Source organism: Magallana gigas, chromosome 7 (assembly GCF_963853765.1).
Source record: "Magallana gigas chromosome 7, xbMagGiga1.1, whole genome shotgun sequence".
NCBI classification, from domain to species: domain Eukaryota; kingdom Metazoa; phylum Mollusca; class Bivalvia; order Ostreida; family Ostreidae; genus Magallana; species Magallana gigas.
In genome coordinates, this window is record NC_088859.1 from 20905495 (window position 1) to 20930736 (window position 25242).

Consider the following 25242-nt stretch of genomic DNA (forward strand, 5'->3'; position numbering starts at 1 on the left):
TATGTTTCAATTGAAAATGTTATTTTGTTAGGCTAGTGCCAATCATAAGAGAGAGAGAGAGAGAGAGAGAGAGAGAGAGAGAGAGAGAGAGAGAGAGAGAGAATCAATAATGCATTGCATTTCACAAGATTAAGGCCACACATCCTATCCAGGACACCTGTAATTTCATTCTTATATAAACACAAGTATTCGAATGGCTTACTTGTTGCTCAAAATTGAATAACGACGATTTGGCATTTTATTGTCATCTATTATTTAGAGGTTTGGGCAATAAAACCCCCCTACTGAAAGAACAAATCTGCTAGAATGACATTGTTAATTGTAATTAAAGTCATCACTGCTACCACCAATCATTGCCGTGTCTAGATTCAATACTCCCAAAAGCGCTGAATATTTCAGGACCCTCTTTTTAACCACGTTATGTACAATGACTCTTCCTGTGTTTACTGGTTTATGCTTTTATGCTTATTAAAACCCCCACAATGCAATAATAGGAAGATGGTTTAAAGCCATTTAAAAAACAATTTATCAGTTAATCGTCGTACGATATTGAACCAAACCTGGCTTAATAAAATGAAATAAGGGTTTAAAGTTATGTAAATGTAACTATTCTTATGCTCAATATTTATTTCCTCATAAGAATGGCTTTTAGATAAGAAAACATCCTGGCAATTAGTCATGAAAGGACTTATTGTTTAAACTGCCTAAGCAACAAACCATATATTTTTCGCAAGATTTTTTAGTTCATAGCTTTTATCCGATGACCTATTGCCGAACAGAAATTTTAGCACAATTAATAAAAACTTTCCTAGTTTTCGGTAAAACATTTTTTAAAAATGTCAATTTTTTGGTATAAAAAAAAAGTTCATTAACATTTCAAAGCAGTTATTTACATAAACTGTGTAAGAAATGCTGACGCATCTGTATTTGGAATCAAATACCATACAAGCATACATAGTCTTTTACTTCTGTATGATTAACCAAAGTAAAAAACTTAAGTTAACACTTGATTACTCGGGTTAGTGAAACAGAGTTACTGTGTTAACATGCCAGTTACTATTTGATGAGGTTATACACTTGAACTGGGACTTTAAATCATTAAAGAATTTGCGATGTTCTATATAAACATGCATATAGTTTTAAGCAAAATTGTCGTGCATTTTGAAATGGTTTTTCATTTGAATATTAGATTAAATCGGTATGAAACCGATTTTTTTTACATGCACACTGATATAGAGCGTGTATACTTGTATTTTTATGAAGGAGGAAACATTAGGAAGATAACTTTTTTTCAGATCGTGCCCTGTAAGTTCTAAATAAATCAGATATATAAAATAAAGTTGAGGGTGTTTTTTCAAAATCTCACTTGATGACACATATTCGAATTAATAATGTTTACAAACATTTTCAAACGAAAAACCTAAAAACTCAAAAAACTAATTGGATATTTTGAGAAAAGCTTTGTAACCAAACGAAAATTTTTTAGGGAACATTTATAGACATCTCGGTCAAGATATTTCATCAAACTTCTGAGAGGTTACAATGTAATTGGAGTAGTAAATGATTTATTACCTTAATATAGGATATTTTGCAACTTTTATGACCGTGTAGTTCTCATATGTCAAATTCTTTCATTTGTTTGTTTTGATACCACGAGAAATGTAACAAGTAAGAGTTTAATTACAACGGATTCTTTGAAGACCATGGTGCTTTTATCGTGTAAATGGATGAACATTCAAATGTCGAAATATCTATTTTTCATGGACAAAAATGCGTTCTAATCTCAACTTCTTGTAAAAAAAAATTTGTCTTAAAACATCATGAATTTTAATATGGAGGAACATTTAAAGGTCGAAAGATCTGTTGTTTATGGACAAAAATGCGTTCAAATCTCAACTTCTTATAAAATATTTCGTAATAAAACATGAAATTTAATACCAACGACATCCAATGAATCAAAAGTCAAAACAATATTAAGCTTTTGCTGTGCGCATACGTTTAGATTTAACTCTTTAATTTCCGAACAAGGTAAACATATGAATATATCTTTGGTTTATTCTCGCTTTAGAAGAAGGGTAAAACATTAGCTACAAAGCAGGAAGAGGGAAAACTGAAAACCTAGATCGAATTCCAGATGAGGCCTATGAATAATTAATCCGGAGCAGTAAAACTTTTTCCCCCTTTCATCCGACTGAATTTCAAATAAGCATAGGCGCTCAATGTTTTGAATCATATATTCGCTTCGTTCTCAAAATGATCACTGCAGATGACTTTGCACAGGAAACTTGAACATTTTTTAAAAATGTCTCCATTTTAAGATTTTATGGGACAAAATATTTTGAAAATGAAATTTATCAAAATAATGGGGCATGTTTTGCGAAGTTCCCCAAATTTCGATTCGTTTACGTCCACGATGAATATTTTTTTATACAAAACAGTGGGATCGCGGAATTAAGTACTCGCGTAATATAAGGAATTTACAGTAAAACTGACCCATACATGTAGGTATACGAGATGTGCGTTTATTGCAGTGCGACTAGAACAAATACTATTATATTAATGCTCTGTTGTATGTTTATCTACTAACGGCAGATTGCAACCAATTACGTTATTTACTGTGTATACATATTGCAAGATCGAGTGTATTGTATGGAATAAACTGACAATAAACGCAGGGATTAGACCTAGGGCATCAGAGGAGCAATCTCCAAGAATACGGTTTGACAATTGTGTGTTTTTCTTTCTGTTATTGGATCAAATGTGAAAGCAAAGATGATAGACATTAGGTCCTAGGGGCCTGTATAATAATATTATACATGTAAGTTGAAGAATTACATACATATGACGTTTAATGTATCAAATACACATGTAACTAGAATTTGCCAAATTAATTAATCAACATAATCATGTATTTTCTCTCATGCATAAACGTCACACATATACCTGTAGGATGAATCTTGTTCGGATATATTCAAAATATGGTTCATTTATAGATCATGGGTTGTTGTTATAACTAAAAAAATTAATGTTCAAATTATCTTCAAAAGTATTAGTTGCTTAATTTATCCCCGCTCTCCAGATATGTGTTCTAGTGCAACAGTCCAGCTTGGACTACTAAGCTAACTTGAAGACCATGCTTGAGCCGATTTCTTGTATTACATTGTGTTTTGGGATAACAACGATTAAATAATTCAAGAACCAAAAAATAGACCTCCAGACAGACAGGGCAACAGGAACCGAGACAGACGGATTGATATCGAGGAGATATCAAGTAGATATCAAATATACGTTCGCATGTTTCCCTCCCTTATTCTCCTTGTGAATCTGGTGCTTTAAATTAAAAATTCATAAGTGGTTTTATCGGTGGACTTCCGACTTGTTCGATTTCTGGAAGTGTTAGAAATGTGCAGCAAATTCGAGGAATGCATTTTCTGTGCTGTTTGTTGCTCTCTGCAAAGCAAATGTCAAGCCATTTACACGGAATTTAAAGTGCAGGCTGATGTCTAAATAAAATCCCGAAAATCAGACAATTCGTTAAAAATATTGATCTTCAATGAGTAATCAAATTTAAAAGCAAATATTAATTTTTTTCTCGTTTAAGAGTACATACAACCTTCACTGGCTGCCAAGTATAAATCATTCAGATCTTTTGTAAAACGACTTATGCTTGTAGAAGTAATTTTAAGGGGCAAAAAAAAAAAAACGAAAACAGAGAAATGTTGTAAGATCTTCATTAGCTAACCAATGCAAGAAACCGTTTTAGAGGATTTTGGCTTCAATCGTATCTCATAAAAACATCGAAGCCGTGGTTTATTTTCACCCCTGTGACGCTGTGCATTGGTGGTGGATCGCTAGAATGATCAAAGCCCATTGAAATTTATTAGTATGGAAAGCAAAATTAATTCAAGGGAATTACATCTGCGTTTGTTGATAGTCTTTATCCTTTGGGTCTAATGAGCCCAGAATAGCGGCCGACAGCTGCACTCCCGCGCTCACGACATGCGTGTCGTACAAGCCTTTCTGGGTATACTAATTACTTTTCAGTAGGGGGAAAAGCGTCAAAACATGCTTATGTTTTTGTTTTATACTCTCTCTCTCTCTCTCTCTCTCTCTCTCTCTCTCTCTCTCTCTCTCTCTCTCTCTCTCTCTCTCTCTCTCTCTCTTTTCACAATCGAATTATGAAAATAAATATCTTGATGATACCCAACGAAATCGACAATATATAATAAAACGTTAATCTTTCTGAATAAGAACCACATCAGAGTGTCGCAAAACCTGTGGAATCATGGGATTTTCTTTCATGTAGGCCAATTTTTATGGGTTGTAAAAAATCATTACTTGGACCTTTGGCTTTTGAAATAATTATTTACTTATCAAGGTTTAATAACAATTTAATTCTACATATGTGCACACAGAACGAAATTAAATATAATACATACTTTTCTGCTAACTTCATGCATAATTCGATATTTTGCCCTTTAATACCGGAACAAATGGAAAGAAAACTACAACTTGCTTTGAAACGACATGTTATATTTGACAAGTTTCCAAAATCTTTTAAAAGATTTGCTATACCAAATTTAAGCAATGTGTCTAGATCTTTTTTTGGGTTAGTTACATATGCTTCGTCTTTTCAGAGTACGTACATTTTATTTCAATTATAATAAAATCTTCAATAGGTTAAATAGAAATTTCGCTATGATGTAAATTTGCCATTACGCTATCTCAACGAAATCTATGAACATTACTTTTGCGAATAAAAGCGACTCCACACAAAATTGTCGAAAAAGAGAAGTTTAAAAAAAATAATTATTGACACCAATTACCAACAATTCCAAAATGGTCATCGTAATGGTTCTGGACCTCTTGTATCCATGGTAACCACACGCGTCTACCAACAAGCAACTTTGCATCAATAACAAAGCAAATTTGTGTCATCATTTGCAAGCATTCGTCTCTTATCGCCTTTTATTATCGTAAGGAAAAAAACCCTGAGTCTTCAAGATAACTTGTCATAAGAAGTTTTTACACTATACGTTTTATGTGTGAGGAAGTTCAAGGTTTTTAAACAACCATGTACATGTAGATTTGAAGATATGAGAAAGAAATATTTATGAAGATTCTACAACCGGATAGGGTCACAGATTTTGCATTTGGTAAACATAGAGTAAAACGTGACGTCATAGAAGTACAATTATTTCATGTGGGTACAACTTTAAAAAAGGAAAGCACTGACAACAAGTTCAACTTATATGAAGACTAAATGTTCGATTCAATGCTAGAAAACTTATTTACTTCGTCTAAATAACCCATTCATAAATCCCATTCAGAAAAATCCATTTGTTGGGTGAAAACTGTTATTACATAATAAAACTTTGGCGAATACCATAGTACATTCTGGTGCATATAATCTGTCGGTGAATCTTTTTCGTACATCGCTCAAAATAAAACCCCCTAGACTGTCGATACTTGGTATGGAGATGATAGCTTTATTTCAGTTTTTGTCAGACCTCATTCGAAAAATCATTTAATGATGAATCAAATTTCCAAAGAACCTACACTGTAAACCTATGCTTTTGGTCCAAATCGGTTGTCGTAACAGTAATCTAACTCTGACTCCGAAACCCGAAAAAAAAATCTTGCTTGAAAGAATTTATAGTCTCATACAACATGAATTTCAAAAATACAAATTGAAAATGTTAAAAACAAAGTGGAAACAATAGCTTCTATAATTGTTTCTCAATTACACAAACGATATATTTGAAACGGCGCGTTTTTAATGTAATTGAATCCCTCTCCAGAAGAGAGAGGATTCCACATCAAATATTCCCGAAAGCGAGACCGTTGTTAAATGAATCAGCGAGCATTCTCTGATTTATCAGATTCTTTGAAACGTATTAGCTATTTCAGGGGGAAAAATATTATCAGCGTTACGAAATAAAACAAAAAGTATAAGGATGGAGACTTAATAGCAATCATTTTTCATACTGGTTACGTGTTATCAACAGTTCCTCGCGTTGAAGAAATTGTAACGGTATTATCTTAAAGTTGCAACACAGTTTATTGTTTGGCAAGACATATATAAAACAGTATGGTGTGATGGCAATTTAAGCTGATCAGACGAGATTAGAGCGGGAAGGTATAACCACAAGGTTAGCTAGAAACGTACTGAACAGGAGGGGGGAGAAATGTATGTTTAAATATACATGACTTCAAGAGAGTATATGTGAACGGAGTTATATAAGTAAATTAGTGTGCGTTTGTTTATGGCTCTTCATGAATACTCCTCCGAATTGGATTTCTCCTTCCAACAGGACTAGTTTGGTCTTCTCTAGATCTTCAACCTCTATCATGGCCTAAGGACACTGTTGCGATCTCCTTCTGTGTAAGTGCCTTACTATTTACTTTCACATTCTTCTTATCATTTTTTCGTATGTGCTTATTATCATAAATATCCGCTGAAAGGGGGGGGGGGGGGGTAAGGTAAGGGTTATATTTGCTTTATTAATTTCACTTAACTATCAATTAATCGTCCGCTCATCTCAACGGTTTAGTGAAAGGTAATATTATAAAAGAAATCCAAAGAAATTAATATTTTTTTTTTTCCTTTTGGATTTTGAGTCGGCACGTTGCTATCATTTGAGATCTGCGTATTTTCAAATTAATTACATATGACAGCAATTTGTTCAGTAATAATTAGTCTAAATTGCGATGAGTTATACGCCCCTAAGTGTAATGCAAAGGGGAAAAAAATATGGAAAATAAAAGAAAATTGGCCGTAAAAAATTAAATTCGGTGTATTTTGCATTGGTAATTTCTGCATGCACAATGTGATATTAAAATGAACGACTATCAGAAGAGCAATTAAACTATTTATGATCTAATAAAATTAACAATGTGATGTTAACGATTAACATGGCTGAAAAGTGTGGCCATTTTTAGACTTAAAAAAACCCAAACCTCTATAAGGAGAGCTTTGTAAAAATATATAGGAAACATTTAAATTTAAGACTATTTTTTTTCTATATAATAGTTTGTCGCTAAATATCATGTCTAAAATTCTAATGGTAATTCGGATGGTTAATTTGTTATCCATGCCTATCCAATGTCCTCAAAGCAAAAAATGCCAAAAAAACCCAAAGAAAAACAAATGGAAGATGGCTGTATTCCACCAATACCATTTCAAAGTGTACGAACTACCTGTACATGTAATTGTGTATGCCGGATACAAATATAGGGCTATTCATGATTAACATTTTTGATTTGCGTCGATATCTAGTTTTTCCATCACCAAAAATGTACATGTACATGGAGCTACATGTGTAAACGGTCATCGTTGATATTTCATAGTAACACCGCTCTTTACATACCCCTTCGAATTCATTCAATCATGAGATTAGTGGTTAACAAATTGTTGCATTAAAAACCTACATGTGCTCGTATTATGACGTCTCAAGAAATTATGTTAGACATTGCTGAGAAATTCGGATTTGATTCTTTTAATATGGTGTGTGAGTGTGTCTAGGGGATTGGGGGTGGGGTGGAGTGGGGTGGGGGTTGTTACTCAAAATGGTGCAATGGTGCAACCGAGCATATATTCGGTTTTCATAGTGAACTGCATAACTTTTGAGGTCTTGCATAAAAGTCGCACAATATGATTCGATCCGGCAAGGTTAAGGTTTAAGTTTAAGGTTAAGGTTAAGTTAAGCGGCTTGTTCTTTCAGAACACTAGGATGGTAGTTAACCACCGATATTAATTTCTAGCTACACCTCCATCATTATTCTCTGCACTTTCACCATGTGTTAGGTCATGTAAATCATATTATTCATGCTTTAGGTTTGTGTTTTATTATTAAATTTAACATAATACTTTTTTTTCTGTTGCCGATTTTGTTAAAACCATTAATGCATATATGTGAACTAGAGAGTATCGAGCTACCGCGTTTTTGACCAGTGACAGTAAATGTTTTCGCAATCCCTAGTTACATGATACTTTGAAGGCATTTCGATCTGTGACCCGGGAGAGCCAGATTGGGAAAAAAACAGCGCAGGGAGGCTAAATTAGTACAGCCACACTGATGATGAAACATCAATGGTCTTCTCACTTACCGCATAAATTCTTTATAAAGTAGCTTGGTATCACTAATGCCCGACTTACTAGGTTCTGGACACTAGCAGCAGCGGGTGGTATGGCAACAACCCTGTCTTTGGTCCATTCGATTTTACTCGTTTCCAAGGTAAACAAATATATTCCTATTGATATCGATTTTTTTAATTTAATTGTTTGATTTTTTTTAACTAACTAAACTAACTTCGGTTGCTCGCATGCATATTGCTAATACAGTTGATTTGAAGTACTGTACTAGGTTAATTTTAGCTTTGTAACTTGTTAAACATTTTTATTTTTCAAAGATTATAGTTATGAAAACTAAAGGAAAAAAATAAAACTTCCTGAATATTTCTGTGAAATATTCATTTTACATTTATCGTCTTCAAAAAATCTTTTGATTGACATTTTTTTAATAGTAAAATTAGTTATTTTAATATTTATAAGAATTATAATACAGTCATAAGTAAGTATCAATATTCAATAACGGAGGGTAAAGAAACAATGCAATTAAACGAAGTTATATTTAAGCACCTTATATTGAAGCAACACTTTGGGTTATTCATCTAAATAATCACGGAGATTCGTTTCTTAAAATAAAATAGCAGATATCTCTGGTGCGGTTAATGACATCACCACAGGAAATCAGGAAATGATGACGTCAACTCTAATATCAGTAGCTCAATTTTATGCTCTCGATTTAGAAAGAGGAATTAAGAAAAGAAATTTATCGAAGTGATTTTAAAGTCTTAACCTTTGATTACAATAAAAATGTAGCCCAATGTGTTGGGGGTTCCGTGTTAAAATTATTTTTGAACTCGAAAACACATGAAAATAATTTGGGAGTATAATTTGACAAAATGTTGTAAAAGTCTGAATTGTTCCCTCAATTATGAGTGAATATTAGTTCTGTAAGAAAAAAAAAATCAAAATTTGATACAAATTCAATATGAATGAACCATCAAAACAAAGGTAAAATAGAGATATTCAGGTCAAGCTGCCAAGTTATCTTTAAGAGTGCAAATAAATTTACAATTAAAGATTTATGTTTTGATATGGTAAGGAAAACATTTGAAACTGACAGACAGACAAGATCTCTAATTTTCAACAGCCCTTTAATACAGCCATAAATTCACATGATAATTATTTTTTTCACAGTAGGAGAAATGCATTTTTCGATGTTGGACGTTATTTTCGTCCTAACTGCCTCTGTTAAATATTGTTTAACAAAACTGTTTAATATGGGTAATAGCCAGAACAGCTGTATATTGTTTTGTATTAATTCACTCTCAGTTTACTACCACATCTGTTGAAAATCGGAAGCAAATTGCTATTTCAACCAACCGAGTGAATAACTTTTTTCTCTTTTGAAAACAAACTCCCTAGTTCGGAAAACATTGAATTTCAGAGAGAGAGAGAGAGAGAGAGAGAGAGAGAGAGAGAGAGAGAGAGAGAGAGAGAGAGAGAGAGAGAGAGCGAGAGAGAGAGATCATATGATGACGTATATGTGCATTGTATATACTGCTGAATGTAAGTGCTTTGATCTGTGAGTAATTTACAGAATATACAGAAAATACAATGGAAATCCGACGTAAAGTTGCTTTTTGATAGTATGTGTTATCTCCGTACATTAAAAGAGCTAATTTGCGCGTTTGCCGTCTAATCCATCTTTGTAGTGGTTATAGGACGAAAAGGGAATTGAGCACTACATTTAATTAACATGTTTTTACAGCGAATGATGTGCAACACATCTCTCTCCGTTTTTTCTCTATCACTCTCTTTGACGATCTGAAATTCGGCTTTGGTCATTTGCATGTTTTTCCCGATACGGTCGGTACTTAGCGGCGCCGTCATTGTACCAAAAAAAAGGAGGTTGATACAAAGTCGCCTGATTGCTAGTAAACAGTTAAATAACATTATATAGGTATATGAAGACGAATCGATGGTGTGTAAACAATTGATTTTTCAGTATCTTTATTGTATATCATGACTGACTTAAACTCTACCCTCATCGAAACTTAAGTGCCGTGCAGCAAACAGACCGTCTGTGGCCCTATCGATGCATCTTTGGCTTTTTATTTAGATAGCAAATATATTTTAAAACCTGTAAACGATGGGATGTGTGAATGGGGTCCTGATAGAGAGGGAACACTTCGATTTTTCCGTGAAGGATTGTATTGTTCTTTAACATGGACGCGGTATAGGAAGACTGGTAAGTGTGATTTTTTGCTTTTGTTTCTGACATTTATGTATTCCGACACGGGTAATCAAGAAGCAGAAATGCGCATCCAGTATGGACGAGTCTCTAATTCTCCCCTTTGAATATTTCATCAATAACTAATTGTAAAAAATGAAGAGCGAATGAAATTGAATTCGACGCCTGCAACTTGAGAGCCCTTACCAAAAAAAAAAAGAATTAAGAAAAGAAAAGAAAGTAAACAAAAAAAGATCTTACAGGATTTCCGAGAAATCCTTTTTACGGGTCAGGTTTGATCTTCGACTTTGGTGGGAGGTTTGCATGCACTTTTATGTACTTGCTGGGATTACACAAATTAACGATGCTTCGACACGGTCCTTTAATGGTCTGCTTTTGTATAACACTGTTACCCCCCACTTACAGGAGGTCTCTTCATCTCTTGCGAGGAGCAGTTCAAACAGAATATGCCAGTGTTAACGAAGCTTGATTATATCAGTGTTAAAATGATAAAATTAGATAACAATCGATCAATTTCCCCCATGACCAACTTATGGTTCTTGTCATTGCTGGCGAAAACAGAAAAAAAGAAATTCTAGGTTGAACGTTTTGGTAAAATTCTGACTAAGCAAAAATTTTACAACGACTGAAACTTAATTAAAGCTGATGAAAAGGGACAAAATATCTGACAGAATTTAGAGTGAGATAATTTTGGACACTCTTCGATATTTGGCAAACAGTTCTGTAAAGACGTGAGAGGAATTGTTTAAACGGCGAGAAATCGACAAAACAGCGATCGAAACGTTATAAAAAAAACTCTCCTGAATTCACTAAAGACCAAACACTTACATTCTCCAATAAGGCAAATGATATACACATGGTAAAACAGTTCTCAATAGCCGTTTGGAAACTCCCTAGGACCAATTTAAACCAAGGAAATCGTTTTGCGTTCGTAAACTGCGAAAAAAGGGAATCGAAACTTTGAAGCTGTCTGTAAAGAAAATGGGAATTGGACGTAATGACCAGATTTTTATCCTTAATTTGTTAATGAGACGGCGAGTGAACATCATCTTCTAAAATAGTGCGAGACGGGAGATATGCAAGCTTTCGTTAGAGTGAAAAGTGGTTGGATTCTTCCGAGACACGAGTTAAATATATTCAGAATATTCTCCTCGGGCTTAATGTCTACGAAAATCGAACTATTGAATAAGATTTTTTTTAAACCTGTAGTGAGTGTACGTGAAGTAAATTAGATAAATGTTAATTATGCACAGACACGGGCAGTAACTCTGCATTCCTCAGTAATTGGTTTAGCCTATTTCTATAGACAATAGCTCTCGTTTCAATTGATTAAGTCATGCAGTTGAATACAGTTGAACAGTTTGTTTTTTGTACCTAGAGTTATTCATATTTAGCCAAAACTTTTTTACCTTCAACTACAATACAGTTCTGTAATGTATAAGTTTCGTTACAAAAGTTAAAAAAAGCATTAAAGTTTTTATTTTCTCACTAATAAATTGGTTGAGTAAAAGAGGAAGTACATGTAAGATTAATGGATGGACAAATTCTCCCATTGGTTTACAGTAGGAATGATCATGTGATTTAGACACAATTTTTAGAGAACTCCATGCCACAGAACATGAGACCCTTGCAATTCAGTCGAGGATCATTGTCACAGATATTCATTGAATTATTTAATTTGGATTTCACATTTAGGTATTTTATTACCACTTGTGTCGTCACGGCATCGATTTTAAGTGATGTATGAACTGGGAAGATCACACTATGGTGATGTTTTGGATATCAAATTCATGATTGAAACAGCCCATCCGAGGGAGAGACCACGCGCCTGCTTTCTCCAGAAGAGGCTCAGAGGCACCATTTCTCTTATCGTGTGTTGATGGCCTCTCGCCATGATCTATACAGGTTCAGAGGAGTTCGAATATCTCCAAAGTCAAAAGTGGAATTGATATTTCCAAAAGTCATAAGGTGCAATATTTATATTTATCAATATCTGAAACAACTTTTTTTGGTGGGTTATTTATCAAAATTGGCCGGAAAAGAATGAGTATTACGAGAGAAAACAGACCGGCTGTGATTTCTATATGTCTTTCTAACTTCTTCGAAAACATTAGTCACATTGGTTAAAAAGAAACATTAGTCATATTGGCAAAAAATAAATTTCCTAATTTATCTGTTCAACACTGATATCGTATGATATTACTCAAACGTCCGCCACCGCCAATAGATTCCGGTTCTGTCCGAATAACGATTTCCAGGTCGTCTCGAGTTCCACCAACAAAGACCTTCCTGATCCTTATTGACTCCATGGAAAATGAATCTTCTTCTTTATTTTCCTTTATTCAATATCTTCATCTAGTCACTTCTAGAAAAAATTACAAGTTCTCCTGAATGAGTCGACCGGATGTTACGTGTAATGCAGCCGTTATTCAAATATTAAACTGATATTCTAGGAGTGTCTTCCTTTTCAATAGTATGCACGAAATATTGTTATATTTAACCATATGAATGTCTTCCAATATAGCGCTGGTTCTTAAGTTAAAGCTTATATTTTGAACTTATCGTATTATACATGTGCTATAAATCAAGTTTAATTAAAATTCTGTATACATGGACATGTATACATGGTAATTTCTGCCCCGTTTTAATTTCGTTCTATTCGTTAACACTTCCATCAAGCGAAACTAAACTGGTTCAATTAAATGAATACAAAGATTTAATTTAGGATTTAAAAAAAAGGGCAATAGGTGATTTATGCTTTTATTTCAGGTTATACATGACATCACATATGTACGTCTTCAACGCCCACATGTGTGCATATAACACTGTTTAACCATTTTAAATTTTAAAGAAAAAAATCCATACGAAGAGTTCAAGTAGCATTTATCCGAGTTTATTTAGATTACCTTACTTGTACTTAGTAACTTCAAACGAAAAACAATTTGAAATGTTTGAAATATACAATTTTGAACCATTAACATTCGCCTCTTTTTTCCCTATTCAATAAGGGACGATTGATTTTAAGAATATGAAGTGTTATTTGATTATTTTGGGGGGTTGTCCTCATATTCTTCTCACTTCAAAAATCGATCACATTTACTTTAGGACTGTTTGTATAGTTTTACAATACTAGGGACAAAAATTATAAAAGGCTTTTATGATTTATCCATTTTTACAGGCTCTTGAAATCCTCACCAGTTTTCGGTTCGTAGCAATAGAAATTCGAAAGGTTACCTTTGTCAAGAACTATTTGAAACTTATTGAATCTAAGTTGGGATTAAATCGAGAGTGTGTTGCTTGATCAGAACGAAATCTTTTCATTCGTCGCTAAAATCTATTTGGTAAAGCTACTAGAGTACTGTTTGCATTGATGAAATAAGGCTTTCACACTTAATCGTTAACGTACAGAAGAGGGTGTTAACAGCTTATTTTAAAAATACCTGCAACGCTTACAAAGCTTAGAATTAATTCACCCACCTTTTGAATGTGTATTTATGTGATAGGTGAACGTCAAAATGTTTTCAATGTGCTGGTTTTGTTTGTTTGTTTGATTTAGATAGAAAAGAACTAATGTTTGTCAAGATTGCTCTTTAATTGCCGTGTAAAGAATAATTATATACAAAGTGCAGTACACTATGCATCAGAGGAAATTCACACGCCCAGATTTTATGTCCTTTCAATATTTAAAAAGGACAATATTAAAAAAAAACCCGAAGAATAGAAAAATATTTTTTTAATGAAAATATGTCAAGAAATAAAAGTATTGTTCAATACACCAACGTTAAACTGAGCAATCTATGATGAGAAAAATTGATATACAGAAGTATATTTATTTGTTACCAAGGGATCAGATGATAAAAGTTTAATTTCAAGACGTAGATGGGACCTTGATCAGGCGGGCGCCACAATGTAAAAAAAAAAAGAAAATCAGTCTTCACTTGAATTATGCACTCTCTTTTCATCAGTTCTGTGCCGATGTTTTACGATCGTATTATCAAGTCGTGCACAGACCTTCAGAATTCAGTCGGAAATTGTTACCGAGTCCTCGGGGAGAATTCTGCCAAAACATAACATTGTGTTTCCTAGCCAATCATGAATTCAGCAAAACCGTCGGCTTTGAGCATTGTTTTACTAGCACCGTATAATAACCATGCAATGAAAGAACGGTGGTTATGATTTTGGAAGGCGATTACGGGACGAAAAATAATTATACAGGTTGAGGCATTGCTAACTCACTCAACCGTCGATGTGCAAAACTATAAATAACTGTTTCAAGAAAATTCAAGAAATGAAAGCTTCATTAGGTTTCTTTATCTACGAGTTTATATATATATACGTTCTTCTAAAGTGATTTACGTACATAAAATGGACGTCCATGCTCTTATTTCGCCGTCCCTCTTTCTGGCTAATTTTCTATGGGATGTCGTCATTGGGGAGAAAAGAATATATTATTAGCTAATTATACTAAGGACTCATTAGTTTAGTTCCCCCTTTTCTCATCTAAATCAGATTATTGTTGATGTTTCTAGACTAGACTTCAATTTTACGGTGGGACAAAAATATACAGCACAGGTTTTGATCATCACGGACCTGGGACAATAAAAAAAAATTGACTGCAACTTTATAAATTGTTAAATCACAGGGCATTGTTGCATAAGATGTTTTTGGATGACTTTTTTCTACCACATACAGCCAAGATTTCTAAAGCATTTGTCATATCTTATTCTGTTTTATTTGAGTACATTGCAACTGAATGGTATTTAATTAAATGTACCCAAAGATGTATGTAAAATTGATGAAAAGGCATTCTCTAGCGTCTCGCCGAGAATCACAATGTCATTTGCTCTGTCCACTTTTGGGAACCTTAGTTTTGTTTGCTTTTGATAACCGGAATAATGGTGCCATTTAGATCATGCAAGCATTGGTATTAAAGCGGTAAGTTATGACAATCAATGGCATCTAAATAAAACAGAATCGAATAGAAGGATGGCAGGCCTAACTACCTCAAAGCGCAAAGCCTGAGCCACGCATCAATTGAATTTATAACTCGTCTAGCATCTAGATAGATACTTGATCTCTTTTGAAAAAATAATGTGTAAATACGTTGCGCTTTTTGGCTTTTTGCAGAAATTTGACGAAAGTGAAACCCTTCGCAGAGAATGGATGTAAAATGGACACTTAAAATTTTGCAAACCTTTCTGTGCTGGAATTTTTTTATGACAGTCTTCAAATGTAGAGGTGAGTAGTTGGTATTTTTAGTTTTGTATTTTTCTCAGAATGTTAAAGTTGCTTTACACCATTTCAAAAAGTTCATATACATTTTTATTAATTTTATTAATGATTTTAATCTTTCGAACATGCATTCTATATCTATCGTTGATCATTATCAACTCTTGAGAAATATTCCTCATTAATTGTGAAAAATATTTAGTTTTTCTAATGAGCATTACGAATAAGAAACGAAAAATATTTCAAATACGTGTATATTATCCTTTAAATTGATTAGTCTTCGTTTTGGTTAATTTCGGAGGCTCCGAGGATTTCGACTCACGAAGAGGCATAAACGCATTATAATTTCGCATCACACAATCATTTGTTTTGCAAAATCCCGGAATTTTTTTTTTCTTTCCGCCGACCAGACACCGGTCCATTCACAGAGATCTTTCTTCCGTGATTATCTCTTTTGGCTAATGCGGATTTTGCAAACGTGATAGCGTGGAAATAATTTCGCATGGCAGTCTTGTATAAAAAGCATCGATGTGTTCTCAAAGTGGCGAACGTTTCTGGACCCCACAGAGTGAAAATCTGATGCTTTCCTCATTTATCCTCCTGACACGATGAAATGACTATGTGAAACGTATTGCTGTATCAACAATAAGGAATTATGGGGGGGGGGGTTGCATCGACTGTTCCCAAATTTCCAATTTTAAAATTGTAAATTAACTATCAATACGTAATAAATTTGAAATCAATTCCCTTATTGATTTTGATTTAAAGATGAAATCGCAAAGTTTGATATACAGTGTATTTAAGAAGTTTCGTGATATTTGAGACAGTTTGTACTTCGATAAAACTGTGGCATTTGGTAAAATGTTCATGACAAGAGGTATTTGAATCACAATTTACACTAATAAAAAGAAAGGAATTTTTAAATCCAAATATTTTGTCAATCATTGTACAAGTGGGATACTGCATTCTAGAAAATTATATATGACTCTAATATAATCTTAAAAATAAATGCTGAACTGTTTTCTGAATCTTTTTATGGAAATGACATTTGAAATGAAAGTTTTGTCTAGACCTTCTCGATGGAACCCGCAAAATTTAAGCTCTTTATACATGCAAAGTGTTTGCAAAATGAATAGTTTTTTTCTACGACCTAACCAACCCCGCGGGAGTTCTTCTGTGCCACTCTGTACTGTCTTCATCAATAGTTCTTCTGGAGATAGTATATGGCAAACTTCGGTTGAAATCAGCGATTAGAGAGGACAACATCCTTTTATCTTTAAATTGAAGAATGTTTCACAAATATTTTGAATAAAATACATTTCACGTGCATTCAACTGACGTTCTTGGTCAAAACTGCTGTAGACAGGGAAATGCTGGCAGCGGACAAATTTAAAATGGGCAAATTCAAATGTCTCTAATTATTTCTATTTTAACACAATGCGTCTGGGCAAATTCAAGACAAGAGTGAAACCGTTTGCAAGCGTAGAAGGGCAAAAATAAGATGTGACGAAAGTAACCCTGCATGTATGCAGTATTTTGTGAAATGTTAAAAACTGAATAAGGCTTGTTGATTTTTCTGAATGGAGACTCGGTGCGACTTGTTGTCCTAAACACGATCTACATTCCTTGGAAACCTAATTAAAAGTTTTACTTGATTTCACTTTTTCCCCATCAAAACCACAAATCTTTCTTTAGAAGTGCAATTTGTTTTCCCTTAAATAACAAGTGAACCTCATGCGAAATTACGAAGGAATACCCTATACATGTATACTTCAGGTTCATTGACCGTATTATTGAACTGATTACCACCCATGAGATCAGCTGCAGTGTAAGGTTATTCTGTTAAGAACTGTGTAGAGAAAAAACCCAGTTTCTTTAACATTTTGCCTTGCAAGGCATTGCCGAAGTTGTGTGCAAATCAAATAGTGTTAATATTTCTTTTGGAGAATTGTCATCCTTGAAGCACTATTGTATATTGTAAAAATGAATTTTCATTGAAATTATGAATTATGAACAGAAAACCGACTTCGAATACCTGAAATGTATTTACTATAAACACTGTCATAACCTCGTTTGATGAAGACCCAGAGCTATCAAATCAATACCTAACGTAACAGTTAAAAGATACAAAGGCATTATATTTTTTTGGTAAACAATAATTGTAATAAAAACTGATATATGTAATTTATAGCTTCTTGTAATTTTACTCCAAAAGATAAGCAGCAAAAGCAAAGTAATGACCCTTTGTAAATGCTATGGCTCCACATATAACTTCCCCAAAGCAAAGTGGTAACTCTTAAACGTTAATAGAGAGCTTAGCTCTCTGGAAAACGAACATCATTCGCGGAAATTAACGAGCAATATTACTGGAAGAAAGTGACGAGCATTTAATTACGTGACTTCAAACTGTCAGGTCTATTTTGAAACATCAGGTTGTGCAATTCAACACAAATGGTTTTTCTTTGATGGTCTTTAATATCGATGCCTGCCTCCGCAGGAGCGTCCGTAAGACATTGTATCGAGACTCACTTATTGAGGCGATTTTGGTTGGTCTTTACCAATTACAGTCAAACTTATTAAAGAACTCGCAGAGATCAATGGCGAGATTGCATGAATGTATTCAATCAAAGGCCGGGTTTCAGCAAGTCTGCTAGATAAATTATTACTGACTTTAGTCGGGGGCCCCACTGTTGCAAAAGCCTGTATGATCAGTGATCGCCCAAGAACTTTTTCAGTTTTTGAGGTGTGACGCAGGTTCTTTTATTTTGGTTTTTTATGCCTCCAACAGACCTTTGTTTAATTAAATAGCACCATCCAGTATCACGTTTTTTATTTTCATTGGCAAAGTGAAAAGAAATCATTCAGAATTATTTTTTTTTAGATTTATTTATTTTCCCTAAATTGAACTTTTAATTCTGTTAATAAGTAGCTACTATAAAGAAATTGCATGTTAAGTTCATGCCCACCCCCGTTTTTTGCGAAATGCCATCAAGAACTGTTTTCAATAGTAGTAACACAAGCAGTTTATTATCAATTGTTCAAATTATAAAGTATTTAGAATACATAAATCCCGTAGAGAGTTAAAAAAATAAAAAAGCAAGTTTGCAAACTTGCAAAATCGAAACTAATAAGCGAATTTCTTAGGAAAGATCAAGACATGCTTTTCTTCGTAGGAAACACAACAGAAAGTTGGAAAGTTAGGTGGGAAATAAGACGAGCCTAATATAATTTGTGATATCTAAAATCCCTAGGAAAAAATAACAAAACACTGAAGTTAAAGGAAAAATTATTTTCGGAATTTATCAATAAACTTTATAATTACCTGGCTTTGACTTCTGACCTTAGCCTTTTAGAACATCAAAGATGAAGTTCAAAGAGATACATGTATAACATTTGTTAGATTACAATCCATCAGGGCGTCAAAACAGACAGACAAACAAACAGAACAAAAAAATGTCCTAATTTCCATTCTCGGGGACATGAAAATAATAATGTAAAATAGTATTATCGAAAAAACAAGAGTTTGATGAATAAATTTGTGTATATTATGGGCGTTTGTTGATAAAGTAAATAGTTCTTACAGTGTATTAATATGCTTGTGAAATTGCACCAAACTAATCAAATTCAATTTGATTAATTGGCCATTTTTTATTGTACATGATCAACCACTTCGTAAGTTAATACACATAAGGTTTATATACAATGTATCAGAGTAGAATTAGAAATAAGTTCATTTTTTTCATATTCTATATAAAGATGTGTTAAAAATACTCCTTCCTTTATTAATGAATGAATCACTAAGAATTCTAAACATAAACACCCTCTTTATACCTGAAGTTAAATAAGTTCATGTGCGTGTAGATATCGTTTGTAATTATAAGACGCATTTTTAACCTAATTAAGTGTACAAAAGTGACTTTACATATCAAATCATTTGTATTAAGTGGTAGGAATATCATACAATCCATTTTTTATTGCATTTTATGGCAGATTTACTGGATCTTAAGGGCCCACTCTTTGTTAAGCTCATGCAGTTTCATCATGTAAGTGTTTTGCGTTAAGAAGCTCGGCTGAAGAGAGAGAGGGAAGAAAAAAAGATAAAAGCGCTCTTGTAAACCATTTATTCCAATATCTCATGTCAGACGTCATATCGACCCCATACAAACAAGAGTGCGTGAGTCAATATAATTGGGTTTTATTTAATTTTAGAACCAAAACTATGTGTTTTAAACGAAAAAAAATGGATAAATATCAAAACTGCTATTACGGTCGCAAAAAAACCCAATAGAGAGGAAGCCAAAATATAAAAAAGGGACATCATTATTTTGAATTTCGGTTTGTTTTAATTTTAAGATTACTGGAACAGTTTTCTGGTTTTAAAACGCAAAGGGTAATCTTTAACATTTGATTGCATGAGCTTTGGGAGAAAGGAAATTTATTGATGCTTTTGTTCTTTACATGTATCGAAGGAAACCTGACCGATTCTATATTCCAAACAATTCTGTAGTCTCTAGGTTAGAAAGTAGAAAAGGATCTAAAGACCCCTGTCAATTTAATACAAACAAAAACCTAATAAATTGGTTTTCATCATAGAAACATTCATTTGCACAAAATTGAATGATACTATGCAATAAAAATGTGGAACATGCATTTCAAAGATAATGTAATATAATCATACATAAACAAACCCAGATGGTTTCCTTTCTAAAGTCAGATAACTAGGAAAATGTGCAGTAAACATGCTATCATTACTCGAATTAATGGTATCACACGTTTTTGTTTTTCCTAGCACACCCAAACTCGATTTCATATTTTTGTTGTATGTTATCATATGTGCATTTGCCAGACGATTCAAGAATTGATTTCTTGTACCAAATATGGCCACTCAATCAAGTTAAAATGCCGCGTTTTGCTTGTAGCTCAATACGGTGTGATGTCCATACATGTACCAAAGTTAATGAATAAAAAATCTTTTGAAGATTAAATAAAATCACATGGACGCAAATCGAACGTGTAAACAAATACCGCATGTTGAACCAGTGGGAGAAACAGTCAATATTGACTTTCACCAATGGGTTTGACCAGCGTTGCTACATTTTGGTCATTCAGTTCGATAGAACACTGGTTGTGTCTTCAACATGCTATAATTGAATAGATTTTCTGCTTTATTGGGTTACGAGAACGATCTTTGGTCACATACTTTTCAGAATAGAACGATATGAGAGAGAGAGAGAGAGAGAGAGAGAGAGAGGGGGGGATTTTCGCTGTTTACTTTTATTGAATTCTAACTCTCTTTTTATTATAGATATTCATGTTCTACTCTTGGGTCTTAATGCAATAACTCTAGTTAATACATATACAATAAAAAAATTGGATGAGTCTACTGATTTTGCATAGTATCTGTACACCTACGGGAGTGTTCCTATGTGTAAATAGCATATACATGTATCTGCTTTGCAAATATTGATTTGTTTAAAAACGGGCGTTCTAAACTTTTGCCGAATTATAGATGTATATTTGTACAATAAAGAGATTTTCAAAACTTTACGTACAATTAAACAAGTCAATCATGAACAATAATTAGACAAATCATTTCTTTTCCTTTTTCGGTAACTTTTCTATAATTAACCTCCCACAACCTTACCTTTTACACACCATCAGGATTTTTTTTTATTTCGAGAACGGCGACTCGTTTAGGTGTGAAGTGCAAGACAATAAAAAAGATACAAATTGGATTTTAATAATGAGGCAAGATAATTACTCCGGCGATAAAAATCGGACCCTCGAGTTTCTTCCATAAAATGTGCAGACGAGAGTATTCAAGTATATTTTAATGGCTGTGGATACGCTTTTTAAATGGAGGGACGGAAATAGACGTGAGGTTGAGAAAAAAAACTCCACTATTGCTCACTTTACATTTCCTGTGAAAATTGCTTTTACGTTATACCATATGCATAATTGATTAGAAAATTTTGTTCTCGTGGAAATTGAGATTAATAACAGTGTTTGCGAAGTTTCCTGACTTTGTGTCAATTTTATGTATGTCTGTATAATTTCTTGTGCACTAGCTGTGTTTGATTTTGTTTGATTATGGACATACCGATCAGAAAAAAAAATTGATAACATCGTTCTCTAAAGTATATAAGGCATGACGCAGGGCGACGAGCTTCTTGCAACGGAATTCGGAGCGCATTAGTGAAAGGGAGTTCGCTTCCTGACAGTACTTTAGTGAGACTTCTTGTGGCAAATTTCAGGGTAATATTATTTGGAGAAAATTTTATTATCAGATGAATCCTTTTTTTCTCTGTAAATTTGCATCAAGCCGCACTGAACAATTTTTTTTTGATTGAACTAACAATTGGCTAAGACATACTGTATCCGATTTTGATCTTGTTAAAAATACATAATGCTAGTGGAGGCAGCAAACATAAATACCACACGTTTGCGATCCATCAAAATTCACATCGAATCGTGAACGAGAGACTCTTTGCCATAGAGACTGCCAATGCCCCCATCAAGTATTGGAAATTTGGTGCGAATGATGTATAGACTCGCGGAGATACCACGGTCTGTCCCGACCAACTTTAACCATGATTAGAAGCTAGTAGCACCACATTCTACCAATCATCCATGATCGTGAAAATATACATCAGTTCCAATTTTCACTGATGTTTGGGATATTTCGCACAATCTCACATAATCTGTTACACTATCATGTGCCAGACAACGATAATATTAAGGTAGGCAGCATCTGCCCAACAACAAAAAAATACCTATCCCTCAAAATCAATCATCTGTATCATTATTTTGATTCAGTCACCAAAAAACAGAAAAGAAAAAAAATCATCCGATAAAATTCCTTTATTTTTTTTCCAAAGACAAATCTCTCCAGACGATGTATTTTTCTTTTGCAATTTGCTAATGTAGCGCACTCTACAACACTTGATAAAAGGGTACCGAATCACATCCTTAGAAACATCAAGTAAATTGAATTAACCGAGCTTTTTACATCGATTCTGTGACAAAAGAGAAATAATCATGCTGACGGATGTGTGGTTTTTTTCATACATTTTCGTTCCACCTTTTTTGTTCCGTAATTTTAACTTGCCGGGTTATCGTTCTTTTATAAAATAGATTAATGGATAATTTCTCTCATTTCTTTATGCAACAAAAAATCTTATTAAAAGAGTCAACCATCTTAAATCAATTCAAACATGGAAGTCGTATAGAACGAAACTAGTCCAACAACATATGCAAACTACTGGAAATCAATCAAGAGGGGACTGAGATATGGCCCCTTCTATTACCCCTACCCTTTAAAATCCACTTTCACTTTGGAATATGCGTTATCATTGACCTCTGTACACTCTCCCAATTGCGCCTTAAAAGATAAATTTTCTGTCTTAATTTTGCTAGTATCTTTTTCCAGACCATTTTCCCTCAATTTATAGTTTCTACTTACCAGTTTAGGAGGAGAAAAAAGTCCAAACTTAAAAAAAAAATCAAATATATATTGTACATTAAAAAGCTGATTCATAAAAGTACACTTTGAAATTCGCTCGATTGAATTCGACATATGTGAACTAAATTAATAAATCAAAGTACTGAAGAACTGACGGGAGTTGATTTTGTCGATGTTTATTTATTTTAAAATCAATGATATGTTTTTTGCATGACAAGTACATGTATACGTAGTTTCTAATTTGAATTGCGCATATTTTTATAATATGAATTTTTGAAATGAACTTTTTCGACTAGAATGTCGAGAAACCTCCATATGAATCATGTTAAATAATATTTAAAGATAAAATTAATTCAATTAAACTATGTATCAGTGGTAGAAATATTTCTCGAAAATTGTATGGATCCAAGCAATATTGAACTCTAGTCTCGTTCAACCAAACGCTCGGCTGACACCGTAAATCTCCGACAAGGGTTTACAGAGACAGCCGAGCGTCGAGTTGAACGAGACTATATTGAACTCTGGCGTAGGAATACATACGACTACAAAAAATATTTAAATTGTTCGTATCATTTAAAATCTGACTATTTTTAAGGTATTTGTAAATAAGTTTCCTTGAAAAACAATGCTTTAGCATACATTACATCGAATTCATCAATTAATTTCAAGAACTAAGTCTTGTCAGGAGCAATCATTTGTGCTGAGGTCCAAACACTGTTGTCCGCGTGACTGCATAGGAGAGTTGATTAAAAATCAACTCCCAAAAAGAGCATTTTCAACTCATCAACTAAGAACATTTTGAATTAAAAAGAAACTTAAAAGTCGTACGACTAAGTGGGGGATATTCTTGCCATAGAATATTTCATAAATGTTTTTGCAATAAACACAGTAAAATTCTGTAGCAGCGAATACGATTTATAACAACATTAAGCTTATTAATGAATTCGTTCGAACCAGCCAAAATGACATTAAAAGTTAAATATGACATCGATGTTTAGGTTCCTAATGTCTAAGTAGATACAGGCAATGCAATGGACCTTTACTTTTGAACAATCGGGAAGGCCAAACAAAAAAATTATATAATTAATCAATGTTTTCAGGGTTTTATAACTTTTTTTTTACTTTTGTAATTTTAATAGTAAAATGTTATTTAAATAGTCTGAAGGCCGCGAGAATAGAAACGATATTATAATTTTTCTCAGATACAAATCACATTAAATATAATATGTATACATGTTATATTTTTTCTAACCGTAGGAACTGGGTATTCAAGCAGCAGCACCGAATTTTCCTACGAGGATCGGGTGATAAAGCACCTGCTCCGAAAGTATGAAGAAAGGGGGAAATTCGGACGGCCAGTGCAGAACTACTCCGACATCATTAACGTGACATTCGGCCTACAGTTAGTCCAGATTATGAATTTGGATGAGAGGAAACAAATTCTTACTCTTAACGTTTGGACGAATTATGTAAGTATTCATAAAAAAAAAATTGAAATAAACATACTCTCTTCTTAAACACACCAAAACTTTAAAACTTTATCTTTTTTCAACGATTGACATACGAGTTGTACATGTATTAGTAAAAAAAAAATTAAGTTATAAGTTTGAAAAGTACATGCATTTTACATGATTTCAGTAAAAGTAAATATGTAGACAAATTATCTTGATATCATTACACAATATGAAAATGGGAAATTTCTATCTATTTTTAGATGAAAGAATTCATTTTAAAAATCATACTGAATTTAAAAAACAAGTACACGTAATTGAAATTTAAATTAAAGTTGTGAACAAGGAAGCTCTGTGACTTTATCGCACGGTTTCCTCAAATTCACGCTCGCAGACAGTGCTCTGTTAAACTTCACCAATCCATGCTTAGAGCTTTCGCTAATAGAATCTTTAATTAGTCTTTGGATATACTTTTCATCGGGGCAGCACTTTGCCTTGCTTTGTTATTACACCCCAAGTTCCTTAAATCTTCTGTCTTCCCAGCTCCTATTGACATGTCTTTTATCCTGATGCAACTTGGGTCTGACAAGTCTAATCTATTATATTTTTATGGGAAACGCTTAGCTTTCGAAGTGCTTTTTTTCTTCCCTTTTCATTTGTGTCGTTAAAGAGTTTTTTTTGGTCGCAGTGTATAAAGATATACCTAATACAAGTTATATGAGGACAATCGTTTTCCCACTGTATCTCGAGGGATCTTGTTAAGGAGTTCACGGAAAAC

At 33.4% G+C, this 25242-nt stretch overlaps 1 protein-coding gene across 7 annotated transcripts in view; it reads left to right on the plus strand.

Annotated features, from left to right (window-relative positions):
- The first annotated feature begins 5968 nt into the window (after positions 1-5968).
- LOC105335761 (neuronal acetylcholine receptor subunit alpha-7) overlaps positions 5969-25242 on the plus strand; it is a 30522-nt gene continuing 11248 nt past the window's right edge. Inside the window, exons 1-3 of one of the 7 annotated variants that reach the window (XM_066066266.1) lie at positions 5969-6385; positions 15450-15560; positions 24271-24482. In XM_066066266.1, the coding sequence (XP_065922338.1) occupies positions 15482-15560; positions 24271-24482 (291 nt within the window). In that variant the 5' untranslated portion in view covers positions 5969-6385; positions 15450-15481. Of the gene's footprint in view, positions 6386-8011; positions 8238-9936; positions 10320-11963; positions 12291-15295; positions 15561-24270; positions 24483-25242 lie in introns of those variants that run through there. The other 6 variants (XM_066066269.1, XM_034457181.2, XM_020070415.3 and 3 more) reach the window with 6 other exon arrangements.